Source organism: Xenopus tropicalis, chromosome 1 (assembly GCF_000004195.4).
Source record: "Xenopus tropicalis strain Nigerian chromosome 1, UCB_Xtro_10.0, whole genome shotgun sequence".
In the NCBI taxonomy this organism is placed as follows: domain Eukaryota; kingdom Metazoa; phylum Chordata; class Amphibia; order Anura; family Pipidae; genus Xenopus; species Xenopus tropicalis.
In genome coordinates, this window is record NC_030677.2 from 36,316,293 (window position 1) to 36,330,072 (window position 13,780).

The 13,780-nt window shown below is 37.8% G+C and overlaps 1 protein-coding gene and 1 long non-coding RNA gene across 3 annotated transcripts in view; one reads left to right on the top strand and one right to left on the bottom strand.

The window, feature by feature from the left end:
• Window positions 1-13,780, top strand: part of n4bp2 (NEDD4 binding protein 2) — a 29,875-nt gene continuing 16,095 nt past the window's right edge. For both annotated transcript variants that reach the window (XM_002933469.5, XM_018095397.2), the window contains exons 1-8: window positions 1-115; window positions 2,672-2,932; window positions 3,042-4,125; window positions 4,791-4,915; window positions 6,268-6,356; window positions 7,752-7,828; window positions 8,433-8,585; window positions 10,298-12,321. In XM_002933469.5, coding sequence (XP_002933515.2) covers window positions 2,722-2,932; window positions 3,042-4,125; window positions 4,791-4,915; window positions 6,268-6,356; window positions 7,752-7,828; window positions 8,433-8,585; window positions 10,298-12,321 — 3,763 coding nt within the window. In that variant the 5' untranslated portion in view covers window positions 1-115; window positions 2,672-2,721. The remainder of the gene's footprint in view (window positions 116-2,671; window positions 2,933-3,041; window positions 4,126-4,790; window positions 4,916-6,267; window positions 6,357-7,751; window positions 7,829-8,432; window positions 8,586-10,297; window positions 12,322-13,780) is intronic.
• Window positions 2,568-9,641, bottom strand: LOC105945501. The gene is made up of 2 exons (XR_001169060.3): window positions 9,490-9,641; window positions 2,568-2,917 (listed from the first exon to the last, which is right to left on the bottom strand). It is a non-coding gene; the product is annotated as an uncharacterized LOC105945501 (long non-coding RNA).

The window sequence follows — 13,780 nt, forward strand, 5'->3', positions numbered from 1 at the left end:
GAGACGAGACTTGTGACGCCATGAGCCGAGGCGCTGGGTGGTAGCGGCGTTGCGGGACGTTTAAGCAGCGATCCGGGACTGCGGGTTATGTTGACAAAATTGGGATTGTTGGGCGGTATGTTGTTGCAATTCGGCTCTTGGCATCCCACCTACAGCTCAATATGATTGTTTTCTTTAGAGCAAGGCTTCCGGCTTATGCAATGCCAATGTCGTCCTCGTTTCTAATTATTTTCTTTATAATAGTAACATTCAGGCTGTGGTTCTCCAGCTGTTGGGAAATGATAGGTGCCAGCCACATGGTGCTATAGTGTGCCATAGTGTGCCATAGTGTGCCACAGTGTGCCACAGTGTGCCACAGTGTGCCACAGTGTGCCACAGTGTGCCATAGTGTGCCATAGTGTGCTACAGTGTGCCATAGTTTGCCATAGTGTGCCGGGAGCAGGGAATGTAGTAGGAGCAGCTCAGGTGTTGCTATTAAAGATCTTTACTGTAACGTGTAACTGCGAAGAAAACTCAAATACTTGCTTCTGTACTTTCTGAGTTTTGAGTGTTATGTTGTGGGTCTGTTGGGTTTGCATGTATATCATTTGTAGTACTAAACTAAAAGCAAAGTCTTGTTTTACTTCCTGTCTGTAGAAGAGCACAATCAAAACAAATCAGATGTCCACTTAGAAACCACTGTATAAACAAGCTCCTTGTTTCCCCAAGCTGCAGTTTGTTTGCCTTGAGAAACTAGCTCACTATTCCATGTTCTTTTTCTTCAGAAAAGATGCTTGTGATTTTTCAGGTTTACAGATAAGGATGAGTTCATTGAACAGATGGGGAGACTGGTTGCCCACAGTTAAATCTAGGCTACCACCGGTGGCAAAACATATGTATTCTGAAGTTGCGCCAAATTTTTTAGTGACAATACAAATTTTTTAGCGACAATACGAAGCACCATTTTTTATTATTCCACCATTTATTTTATTGTTGGTGGAAAAGTATTCAAGGAGATTTGTCACAGCGGTAGCCCAGATTTATCCTCAGGTGACATTTGCTCATGTGCAGACACCCTAAAAGTAGGAACAGAAGCCCTACTCCCAAATTTATAATCTAAATGTGGCCATACACGAGCAGATCCGCTCGCTTGGCGATGTCGCCAAGCGAGCGGATCTTCCCCCGATATCCCCACCTACGGGTGGGCGATATCGGGGAGCCTTTAGGTAAAAAAAAAAATAATCCGATCGTTTGGCCCTGGGGCCAAACGATCGGATTATGTGAGCGGCAATGGGGCAGTCGGATCGGGGACCGCATCAACGAGCCGATGCGGTCCCCGATCCGACCGGATTTTCTAACCTGGCCGATCGAGATCTGGCCAATTTCAGGCCAGATATCGGTCGGCCAGGCTGCTCGGCTCTCCCCATACACGGGCCGATTAGCTGCCGAATCGGTCCAAGGGACCGATATCGGCAGCTATAGTCGGCCCGTGTATGGGGACCTTAAAAGGTTTAACTGTGAATGTCAATTTGATGAAAAACTTCTTCACTTCCCATAGTTGCCCTGAAGGACATTGTTTTGCACAATTGAAGAAATACCAAAAGCTACCATACTTACCATATGGGCCCATGCCTAGGGTGGCAGATTAGGGGGGCGGTCATCAGGTAAATAGGAAATCGCCCTAAAGAAGAGAAAATCTCCCCAGGCTAAATCTGGTGTTAGAGCTGAGGGGGTGTAATATATGGTAAATAGGAAATCACCCTAAAGAAAAGAAAATATCCCTAGGCTAAATCTGGTGTTAGAGCTTAGGGGGTACATATGCATGCACTGATCGTCAAAGGAAGGGGGGAGGCTTAGGTTCATTATTGTTTAGTAAACTACTGAATCAAATGGTTTGGTGTCCTTTTATCTCACAATGAAGCATTTTATGTTTAGTTGCTTTCCTGACAACATTTATTGAGACCACAGCAGTGTGTGATCCTATGTGAAAATCGTTGATTGTAACAGTTCCCAATTTGAAGCCCATAATAGGAATTTGTGAATTACAGGGGTTAAATAATTCAGATGATCCTTCCCTTATGGGGTATCATTAGGCTGCCAGAATAATATTTCCAGTTCTATTGCAGTAGGTATTAATGTAATGTAAAGATATGGGATCCGTTATCCAGAAACCCATTATACAAATTAGTCGCACAGACTCCCATTTTAATTAAATAATCCCGTTTTGTGAATATAATTTCCCTTTTCTCTCAGTACCTTGTACATAATCCCAAATAAGGTATAATTAATCCTTATTGGAGGTAAAACAATCATATTGGATTTAATTAATGTTTGAATGATTTTTTTAGTAAACCTATGGAATGGAGATCCAATTTGCAGAAAGACCTTTTATCTGGAAAGCCCCAAGTCCCGAGCATTCTGGATTACAGTTCACTTACCTATATGAACTGTCCGTTCAAGTCAACAGCTGTCATATTTATCTAAATGAAAGGGAATCTACATTCTATTTCAGAAAAATGAGGATTGATTTTAAATCTGTTGATGTAGATAAGAGAACGGATAAAAGAGAAGTCAAAATAATCCTTCACTTCCCTCCCAATTGTTTAAACTTTACTTCTCCATTAACTTTGAATGCTTGGCATAACATGTAATTTCAATCTCTTATATGATTTAATTTGTATTTCTTCTGTAGCCTGTCAACTTCTGTTATGGGCCATTATCTGTGATCTCTGAGTAGCTGTGATGCCAAGAAAAAGAAAAACTCATTCCTTGAGTCCATTAAGGAAGCCTTCATCATCTTCCTCTACCACTGATCGTCCATCCTCTGTGGCATTACCTCTACCTCCAACCATGAGTAATAACAACAATGAGGGCCTGCTGGACAGCATGTGTGACATGTTTCCCGATCTTGATCCTTCCTTGGTTGAAATGGTTCTTTCTGAATACAAAGAAGGTATTATGTTATTAATAAATTGGTCTCCTCTTTCGTCCATGTAATTGTGTTGAAGAACATTTTAATTCAGTTACATTCTCTTAATATATTTTCTATTTTTCCCCATTAGTTGAAGTTGTGATGGATTATCTCCTGGAACTATCAACTTCAGCAAAAGTGGAGACCAATACAGAATCGGCCAACGTTTTGGGATTTGATAGTGTAGCAGCTGTTTTGCACCACAGCAAAAAACCTTTGGTTGGTTCTAAAACTTTGGAAGATACTGCTCATCAGCATTCTGACATTTATGTAGCTCAGGATGTATCTCAGGCTCAGGACTGCACTGCTGTGTCTAATAACTTGGATTTACTCTTGGATGAGGCCATTAACAAATATAGTCTGTATAGTAGTATAGATCTTGCAGCTGAGCCTGAGCAGTGTCATATACCAGACAACAGTAACATTCCAGCTCAAAGTCAGTCTACTTCAGCCATAATCTCCTCTATACTTGCCGATGAAGATAATGAAATGCTAAAAGACCTTGAAAGTGATGACCAACAAACTGCCATAAACCAAACAGTTCCATCTATTAATAAACAATACACTGCAAGCATCGACCCTAATTTTGCTTTACAGCTTCCAAATGAATCAGGGCTGAAAGACTCTGGGATGGAATTAACTGCAAAACTAGATATAGCCAAGGCAGATTCCTGCTGCATTCTAGAGCCTGCATCAGGCTCTTTAGAACGGAATGGGAGGAGTAAAACCGCAAGTGAAGAAAAGAGCAACCATGATGAAACTGAAGCAGGAATTACACCTCTGTCACATGCTAACTCCATGGGATCTTGGCAAAATAGTCACCTACAAAAATCACCCCTTTGGAATCCTTTGGCACCTTCATTTTGCCCAGCAGCAGGTTTACAGCATAGATTTATAACTCCAATACATGTTAGCCGGGCACCATGGAATTTCACTGGAGGTGTAAGAAATGTTAGTAGAGATTTCTATTATAGACCCCCAGTGCCTTCATTTACATGGAGTGGTAACAACTTCTCTCCAAATGTTTGGCAAACTGCCAGTATAAAATCAGCAGCTCTTTTGGAAGCTGTTCCCCAACCTGCTGTTCAAAATGTGAAAAAAAATACATTTTTTGTGGGAAAAGTTCTCATTCTTCTTCGAGGTGCACCAGGATCAGGAAAAACTACTTTAGCCAGGTAGACAGTATTTCTTTCCCTTCTACATCACATGCTGCTATTTAAATAATTGAATATATTGGAATAAATTTGGGACTATGCTGGGAATTGTAGCCTACAAGACGTTGAGGGCTGTGTGTTTTTCAGCACTGCTTTATACAGGTATGGGATCCCTTATCCGGAAACCCATTATCCAGAAAGTTCCGAATTATGGAAAGGACATCTCCCATAGACTCCATTATAAGCAAATAATTCTAATTTTTGAAAATGATTCCTTTTTCCCTGTAATAATAAAACAGTACCTTGTACTAGATCCCAACTAAGATAAAATTAATCTTTATTGGACGCAAAACAAGCCTATCGGGTTTATTCAATATTTAAATGATTTTTAGCAGACTTAATTTATGGAGATCCAAGTTATCCCTTATCCGGAAAACCCCATGTCCCGAACATTCCAGGTAATAGGTCCCATAATCTGTACTGTACTTTTACAGGCAACATGCGTTTTGCTTGTAAGAGCCCTCCACACCAAAATATGAGTTCTGCAGTGCTGAAATAGATAATTTTGTGAATCAAATGAAAATACTTTAAAATAAATTAATTTGGTTGGGATTTTAAGGGCCCCTTTTTTAGTCACATCTGCTTCACATGCTATATCTCTCGCCTGACTCGTGCTCTTTTTTCAGGATGTTGTTACAGCAGAACCCATTGGGTATTAACCTAAGTACTGATGAGTATTTTTACAAAAAGGGGCAATACCGATATGATGTAAATCTGTTAGGGGAAGCACATGAGTGGAATCATAAACGAGGTAAGAAATAGTGGTTTGTCAGAATACATTTTTGTAACTTTGTCTCTACTCTTAAAGGAATACTGTCATTGGAAAACATGTTTTTTTCAAAACGCATCAGTTAATAGAGCTTGTCCAGCAGAATGCTGCAATTAAATCAATTTTTCAAAAACACAGATTTTTTTTAGATTTAATTTTGAAATTTCACATGGGGCTAGCCTTATTCTTCATTCCCCAGGGTGCCACAACCATAAGACCTTTGCTCACACTTTACTGCTGAGCTGCAAGTTGGAGTGATATCACCCCCTCCCAGCAGCCGATCAGCAGAACAATTGGAAGGTAGCAAGTAGATATTTAATATCAAACGACTAGCAGGTTGCTATTGCAAGTGGAATTTTAGCACATAACAGTTTAACGTTTTATTCTGCAGCTTCCCATTTTAGAATGTAAACTGTTATATGCTAGGGTTCGATACAGAATGATGTAGACAGATTTTAAAGAGAGCTTGCAATTTTTTCCTTTTTATCTGTTCCTATTTATTTAAATTTTCATTCTACAGCTCTAAAATTACATCAAAATATCCTAATCTTTTGTTTTTTTTTGTATGTAGTGTGCTAGTTATGTCTCATGCAATATGCTGCTGGCCAGAATATATTCTTGCTTAAGCATATGGTGACAATAAAATATTTTATAGGGCCATATCTGACCCTTGGGTCCCCATTTTTAAACAATCCCACTTCATATTTTACACAATGTGCTATTTTTTGTCACATTCCTTATTGCTTTTATAGTCTGATTTTATAGTGTTCCAGTTTGCGTTGCTTCAGCTTCTAGCTCTTGTCCCCCTAATTAAAGTACTCCTCAAACTCAGCTAATCAACCATCATTGTCCCACGACTATAGCCCCATAGAATGATACTTATTATTCATTTTTTTAAAATGTGCTTTATTAGTGTTTTTTTGTCATAGTAGGGGTTCAGAATTCTAATGTTTGCCATAATGTTTGCCGTAATTATTGGCAGGAGTGTTACTGTTTGCTATCACCTGCTAAACACAAAAACTATTTTTTTCACAGAATTTTCAGGCATTTTTTATTTTGCTGACAGTATCCCTTCAGGGCAGAGCTTGTTTGGACTATTTACTTTCCCTTTAACAACTGCTTGAGAAAGAATTCTCTAAATGAGGCCAAATTGTCTGCTGTAAAAATACTTTATCTTTTTTCTGTCAAAAAAAAAAAAATACATTGCATGTTTTTTAGGGCACTGTGATTCCTTCATAAGTTGAATTATTCCTATGTGCCCTGTTATAAAGCATCTATGAAAGGAACATTATTAAAGGGCAAAATGTCATGTTTTATGCTTTTATGCATTACAGCCAAAGAAGCCTTTGAGAAGAATATTTCCCCAATTATAATAGATAATACCAACTTGCAAGCTTGGGAAATGAAGCCATATGTGTCTATGGTAAGACTAGTATTGTTGACGGACTTGAAATCAACAACTCAAGGTTTTTGTTTTTCCCCCCCCTAAATTTAAATATCAGTTATTACTTATGATAAAAACAATAAGCATATACAGTAGATAGATGCTAAATTGCATAAATGCTGTCAAGGCTATTAAAGGACAAGGAAAGGCTAAGTCACTTGGGGGTGCCAAAATGTTAAGCACCCCCAAGTGACTTTAATCGCTTTCCTTTTACCCCGGGCTGGCGCCCCTGTTAGGAGAAAACTGCACCAGTCCGGGGTACCTGCAGCGCAGTGCTTCCTCCTTCCGTTCTTCGTTTTGCAACGACTAAACGACAGGCGCATGCGCAGTAGCGAAGACAGAAGGAGGAAGCACTGCAGGTACCCCAGGCTGGTGCTGTTCTCTCCTAACGGGCACCAGCTGGGGGTACAAGGTAAGCGGTTTAAGTCACTTGGGGGTACCTAACATTTTGTCACCCCAAAGTGACTTTGCCTTTCCTTCTCCTTTAACAAGTCAGCCATTAGCTTTGATAATTCTCTATAGGAACAATGATCCAGACCTTCAAAGTTGTGCACAGGAGCTCCCCATCTTGGATTCTGTTAGAAGTGTCAGTGACACTGACATGCTCAGTAAGCTCTGAGCAGCTGTAGAGAAGCTGAGCTTAGGGGTCATTGCAAATTATTAATCAGAAGGTAAGGTTGGCCTGTCATATAAACTGATGCTACAGGGCTGATTCAGATGCTAATTACACTGGTTTTAGAGCTGATATGTAGTAGTTATCTATATAAATTACTAATTAGCCTTATATAGTGAGAGATTCTATATGCAGTATATTGTGGGTTGGTCCCTAAGCTCAGGTAACTGACATATGGGGAGCTACTGGGGCATCTTTGGGGGCACAGATCTTCTCTGCTAAATGGCTGTGGTTGCCTTGGGCTGGTGCAGAAGTACAAAACACAATGTGCAGCATTTCTAGCCTACTTCTTTAGTTAAGCTTTAGTTCTCCTTTAATACCCATGTTAATTGCTAATGAATAAGCAGTGAAGAATGTCAAACCATATATGAAATAAGAGTGATAAAAGTTTCTGTGCTGAACCAATAAAGACCTTGGATGTTTATTATTAAATTGATAGCTCTCACTTCTTCCAGTAATTATTCAGAAATATTTCAGTGACCACTTTACCAACTACTGTATGATGTCCTTCTTAAAAGCATTTGGCAGTAATAATGGTTAGTATGCTACTGGAATAATAGAATAAATCTGCTAAACGCTCTACAATTTTTTTGGGCTTTGAAGGTAAAGAGTAATGTTTTTGTGAAACTTTGAAAAACATGTCAAGAAAGCGGATTCCAATTTAATTGTTAATATTGGTGTCCCGTGTTCTTCATAACTAGGCCATGAAACACAAGTACAAAGTCACATTTCGTGAACCTGATACTTGGTGGAAGTATAAACCAAAAGAACTGGAAAGGTAAATATTTAAAATAAAGACATAACTAAAACTGCAGACACAAATAAATATTTGGCAAGGTACTAATTTAAATTGTTACTGAGCTCACCCACAGTTTGTACAAATAAAGCTTCAAGGACATATACACGTATATATATTTTTTCTGTGTTTAATATATTAAGTTATATATATTCCTGTGTAGATGTTGATTTTAGTTGTGACAATTGTCTGATAAATAAGTAGAGATTTTTAAGGGCTAAACTACACAAGACATTTTGATCAAAATTGGCACAAAATTTTGTTGGATAATACAAAATGTGATCCCCACAGCTGTAATGCAAGATGGATCAGATAAAGTCAAATGATGTGTTTTGTTTATGTGTCTACATCCAACGGTCAGTGTATTTTAATGAGAAGAAAAAGCTTTTTAGAGGCAGAAGCAGCATGCAGTGTTTTATGCAGTTAACAAATCCAATTTTTCTGTCCGTCCTATTATATCTTAACCCATGCAACTACATCAACTTGTAGGATAGTGTCAATCCGACACTATCCTACAATATCTGCCATGTAGTTTAGCTCAGTCTTATTTTTCATTTTGTGTCTTACTATATTTTGAAATCTACAGGCGTAACAGTCATGGAGTAACTAAAGAGAAGATCAAGAGAATGTTAGAAAATTTTGAACGCGTGACCGTGAATTCCATTTTAAATTTATCACGTGTAAAGGGGCCAGAACAAACTGACCTTGGTGAAATAAAACAAACTGCTGACAAAAGAGGGTAGGTCAAAATATAAAATTTCCTATCAAATACAGGTATGGGATCCGTTATCTAGAAACCCATTATCCAGAAAGCTCAGAAAAAGTAAGGGAGGGCCATCGCCCAAAGACTCCATTTTAATTAAATAGCTCATTTTTATTTATTTATTTTTTTTAAATTATTTCCTTTTTCTCTGTAACAATACAACAGTACCTTGTACTTTATCTAATATATAGTTATAATGACTCCATATTGGAGGAAAAACAATTCTATTGTGTTTAATGTTTAAATAATTAAATAAAGACCTGGAAAACCCCAGGTCACGAGTATTCTGGATAACAGGTCACATACCTGTAAATACACATGCACATTTGGGAAATTTGTACATTTATTAAAATTCTCATATTATTTACTCAGCAATTATAAGGATTTTGGCTAAAATTCATGTCTGATTACATATTTTACACATTTACAGATAAACATGTAATTGTGTCTTGATAGAAGATCAGGTAAGTGGGTTTTTTAAAATTTAAGGGATATATATCACTTTTTCGTGGTGTTATCTCTGTAGATTATAGTCTAGGAACAACTTAGCTCAAGGGAGAGCTGCATCATATATGCCATTTTGTTGCCTTATTTGTTATTTTATATGTATTCAGTTTAAGCTGAGACATTTTTTCAGATAAACTATTATGGTGCTCATAATTTCCCCAAATATTACTGTTTTTGTTTTGCACTTTCAGAAGTTATGCATGACTCTAACAAAACATTGACAGTTTTTTGTTATTGCCCAGTGTTATTGATAAGCATACCTGGAAACTGCTTAAATGAGAATATTTTAGTTAACTAAATAGATACACCTGCTAAGCTGTGTATTAAAAACAAGGAAAAACAGCTAAATAGTGATACAAGGTAGATAGCTTACCCTTTATCACGGTGGGTCCAGGTGCTCAAGTCCCAGACCTTCAGCATAGGGAGTCAACTAGGAAGTACAAACAGGAAAAGCAGGCTGGCACTGCGGATCACACAAAAGTATAGACGTTCAAAGCAGCTCAAAGTATGCTTTGCTTTGTGTATGGATTCAATAAACTAAGAATGTTTTTAACATACTTTGAGCTGCTTTGAACATCTATCCTTTTGTGTGATCCGGAGTGCCAGCCTGCTTTTCCTGCTTGTAATTGCAAGTCTGTGTACTGACTTTTTTTTTTTTAGTTTGTGTTGTTCCATAATTGGGGACAAGAGACAGAGAAGTGGCCAAGTATTTCCATACTAGGAGAACTAGTGGTACAATGTAGCCAGTGGTGTAACTATAGAGGAAGCAGACCCCACAGTCGCATGGGGTCCCTGACCACAACCACAGGGTCTGCTTCCTCTATTGGAATTTCCCCTCTCCAGCCACTCTCCTACCTGAAAGCTGGTGGGGGATTCGAGAGTCTTGTGGAGGGTGCTAGATGGTTGGTGGTAGGGCTGTGTAGGGGTGGATGTGTGTGCCAGACCTCTCCAAAGATTTTTTTGGGGGAAGGGGGGGCTAAATATAGGTACGCCACTGAATGTAGCCGTACCAAGGTGTGCCAGCTGCTGTATATAACAGAACAGAGAAAATCATGGACCTTCATAGGAGAAGTTACTTTGGCTCTTTTGCTTTTACTTTCGCTGTTGACTATGAGTAATTATGATTAACTGTATCATTTGTATAATCATTAATTATGTATGTTCATGCTGCTGTTTTCCAGACAAAACAGTAATGCCCCAGCCACTCTGAAGAAAGAAGATATAAGTTCTACTTCTGAGGAAAAAGTAGATGATAAACGTATTGCTGATATGGCTGAAGCATTTTGTAGCCATTTGGGAGCTGAAACTTCAAAAATGTATCCAGACATTTTACTTAATTCTACAGATTCAGTGATGAATATTCAGACGTCAGGTCATGGTAAAGAGGAACAGTGGGATAGTGTAGTTTCTGAAGAGGACATATATACCAGCCAGAATGCCGAAACCACTGATGATGATGCCTTTTTACATCAGATGTCTCCTGAAAATGAAATCATCATTAAAGAAAATGTTTCACCTACAGAGGATGCCTTGGTTTTACCTGGGCTAATGCCAGAGTTGCTAAACTTTGTTGGAGACTGGCCAGTTGAGCACACTATGGGTCAGAGAGCCCCACGGAGTAGGAGCAAGATTAGAGCAAATTCTACAAGTAATGAATCATGTTCCCTCCAGCTCAGTGAGTTGACAAATGGTGATTCTAAAGAACTGGATAGTCACACTATAACACATGATTTGTTAAATCTAAGCAAAGAAATCGATAAATGTACCATTTTACAAACAGATTATCTTGGAGATTTGCCAAATTTGTGTTTTGGGTGTAACGAAGAAAATATGCAATTAGAAGATCAAGTCTGCTCAGCTTTAGAAAGAGAGGCAGAGACGTACATACCTCATACAGTACAGAACTCTGAATCAAATCATGTTGAGAAAGATCCACAAGCAGTCACTGAAGTTACTAAAGATTTGCAAAGCCTTGATATATCTAATATTAACGAAAATGAACTTTCAGAATGCGAAACACCAGAGAAAAAAACAAGGCAATGCAAACGAAATGTTAGACAGTGTAAACTGGCTTTAACTTTTACAAATAGCTGTTCTGACTCTTCCCAAACAGAAGATATACTGACATATCAACCAAATGCTCCAGTAAATGAAGTCTACTGTGGACCTAGTAAATGTTCGCAAACTGAGCCTCATGAATTTGCTTTAGCCTGGAGGATAGAGAAAAAAAATATTGACATCTCCAATTCGGCGAAAGTCCTCACTGGCAAAGGTGAACGTTTTCAGTCAAAATTAATGGATGAAAGTTCAGTTTCACAGGAAACTATTCCCTATAGAGCAATGCATCATAAAAGTACATTTGTGGAAGAAGATGAAATAGTTTGCTTGGATGATGAACATAATCTAAATATCCTTGCTGGACTCTTTAGGTCAGTTTCATTTGACGTGCTTATTGATCTTTTTGAAAGATGCAATAAGGACATTGTGTGGGCATCCAACTTACTCTTGGATTCCGGGGAGAAAATCTACAAAGATGAAGACTGCCAGACAGAGGATTATTTGAGTGTTGTAGGAGATGCCACTTTGGGAACTGGTCATCGTCCAGACCAAGTTCCTGTATGCCCTGATGATCTTAATGCTCCATCTTTTGGTAGTAGTATGTCACATACTGATGCTTGTTCCAGCACACCACTAAATGAAAAAAGAGAGCATGCTGATAGTCACACAGTTATAGAAAATACCAACCTAACATATTCAGAGGCCCTAAGTTCAGAAGATTCAACAAATCTAAATGTGTTCTCTGTCCCTGATATAACAAATGAACAAACCATAGAACAACATAAAATGGTTACAAAATCATTGAATATTGAGCAGCCAAAAGATACTGATTTGCAACCAGTGTCTAGGATATGCTTATCTGATATAGATATGGAGGCTTCTCAGAAAACAGCTGATGATATTGACACAGGAATCAATGTTTTAGAAACACACAACATTGATAAAGATGTTTGTGAACTTCCCTTGTACGATATTAATGTACAGGACAAAATACGTGGATTTGCTCTAGAAGAGGTGGATGATGCAAAAAAGAAAAACTCTGATTCCCTCAAAGACTCTTTGCATTTTGATCATCTGGAATTGTGTTTGCCTCCAGAACTAGCCTTTCAGCTCAGTGAATTGTTTGGCCCTGTAGGAATAGCTCCAGGTGAGTGGCTTGTGATTTTTAAGCAAAGAAATTCAAAACAATTTCTGCTACAACCTGCCTTTTTTCAAAACTTTATTTAATCACACATTGATCCATATTATATCTCACATGCATATGCACATGATACGTATGTTTAAAGTTAATCATTATCTGTGTATGTGCCTTAAAGATACCAAAAAAAATGTTAAAATGAAAACAAACAATAAGATTGTTTTGCCCACACTTGTTTTTATGTAGCTCTATTACCATAAAGCACAAGATACATTCTTATTACAGAAAATAACTAATCTTGTCAAAAATTAAGAACTTTTTGTTTAAACAGGACACTATAGGGCAGATTTATTTGCATGGTCACTAGGGGAAAAAAATAACCAAGCGGCAAACAAAATGCGCATCACAATTTTCTATTCATTTGTAAACAAGCAAAGAAATCGTATAAAAATTTCACTCTTAACAACTTGCTTGAGTGGCACCATAGCAAGTTTTAGGTCATCATTTTTTTATTTTTTAATTGATAAATTTATTGTTATCAATTTATATGTTTTTGTGGTCACTAACCTTACCAACCAACAAAAGGCTTGAATTTTATTGATATTATTTTTTTAATTGCTTATATTTCCATTTAGGCCTTTATCATTCATCTCCATTTGGACTACCAAACTGCTTTTTGGTTGCTTGGAAATGAAGTCCTGGCATCCAGATATCAGTTAAAATGCCAACCCTAATAGCTGCACAGCAAAAGTTGTAAATAATTTAAAAATGAAAAGGTAATTTGCAAATTGGCTTAGATATCCCTTGTCTGTATATCATGCTAAAAGCTAATTTTAAGCTTAAAGGAAAACTAAACCCCCAAACAATTGAGGTCTTTATAAAAATATATTGCATGAACAAGTTTATATGTAAAACCCTGCTTCATCTAAATAAACCATTTTCATAAAAATATACTTTTTAGTAGTATGTGCTATTGGGTACTCATAAATAGAAAATTTCCATTTTAAGAATTAAAGCGGACCTGTCGCCCTAAGAAATAAGTCCAAATTATTTTCTATATTGTTAGTTGAGCAAAATAAACTTTACTTACTCTATATAAATAATATAAATCTTGTTTCCTTCCGTCTCGGAATTACTCAATCAAAGCAAGCAGGCAGGCACCATTTTGTAGGCACTGTTATTAAGACAAGCTTTGTATCATGCCAAAATCTTATTTATGTGCCACAATCGGGGACCAGATGCCCATGCCCATGCACTAGCTACACAATTAGATGAGGAGGAGGGAGGGGAAAAGTGAGATGTGCAGTGACATCTAGGAAGTGCTGAACGGAAAGCTAAAGTTATTGTCTGCCCCGCCTCTATGCCTAAGGCATAGAGGCGGGGCAAGCAATATATGAGTGACAGCTGTGATTTTTAAATGCCTTTATAATGGGTTTGGATGTGTTAATATAAAAATGAATTTGGGTTT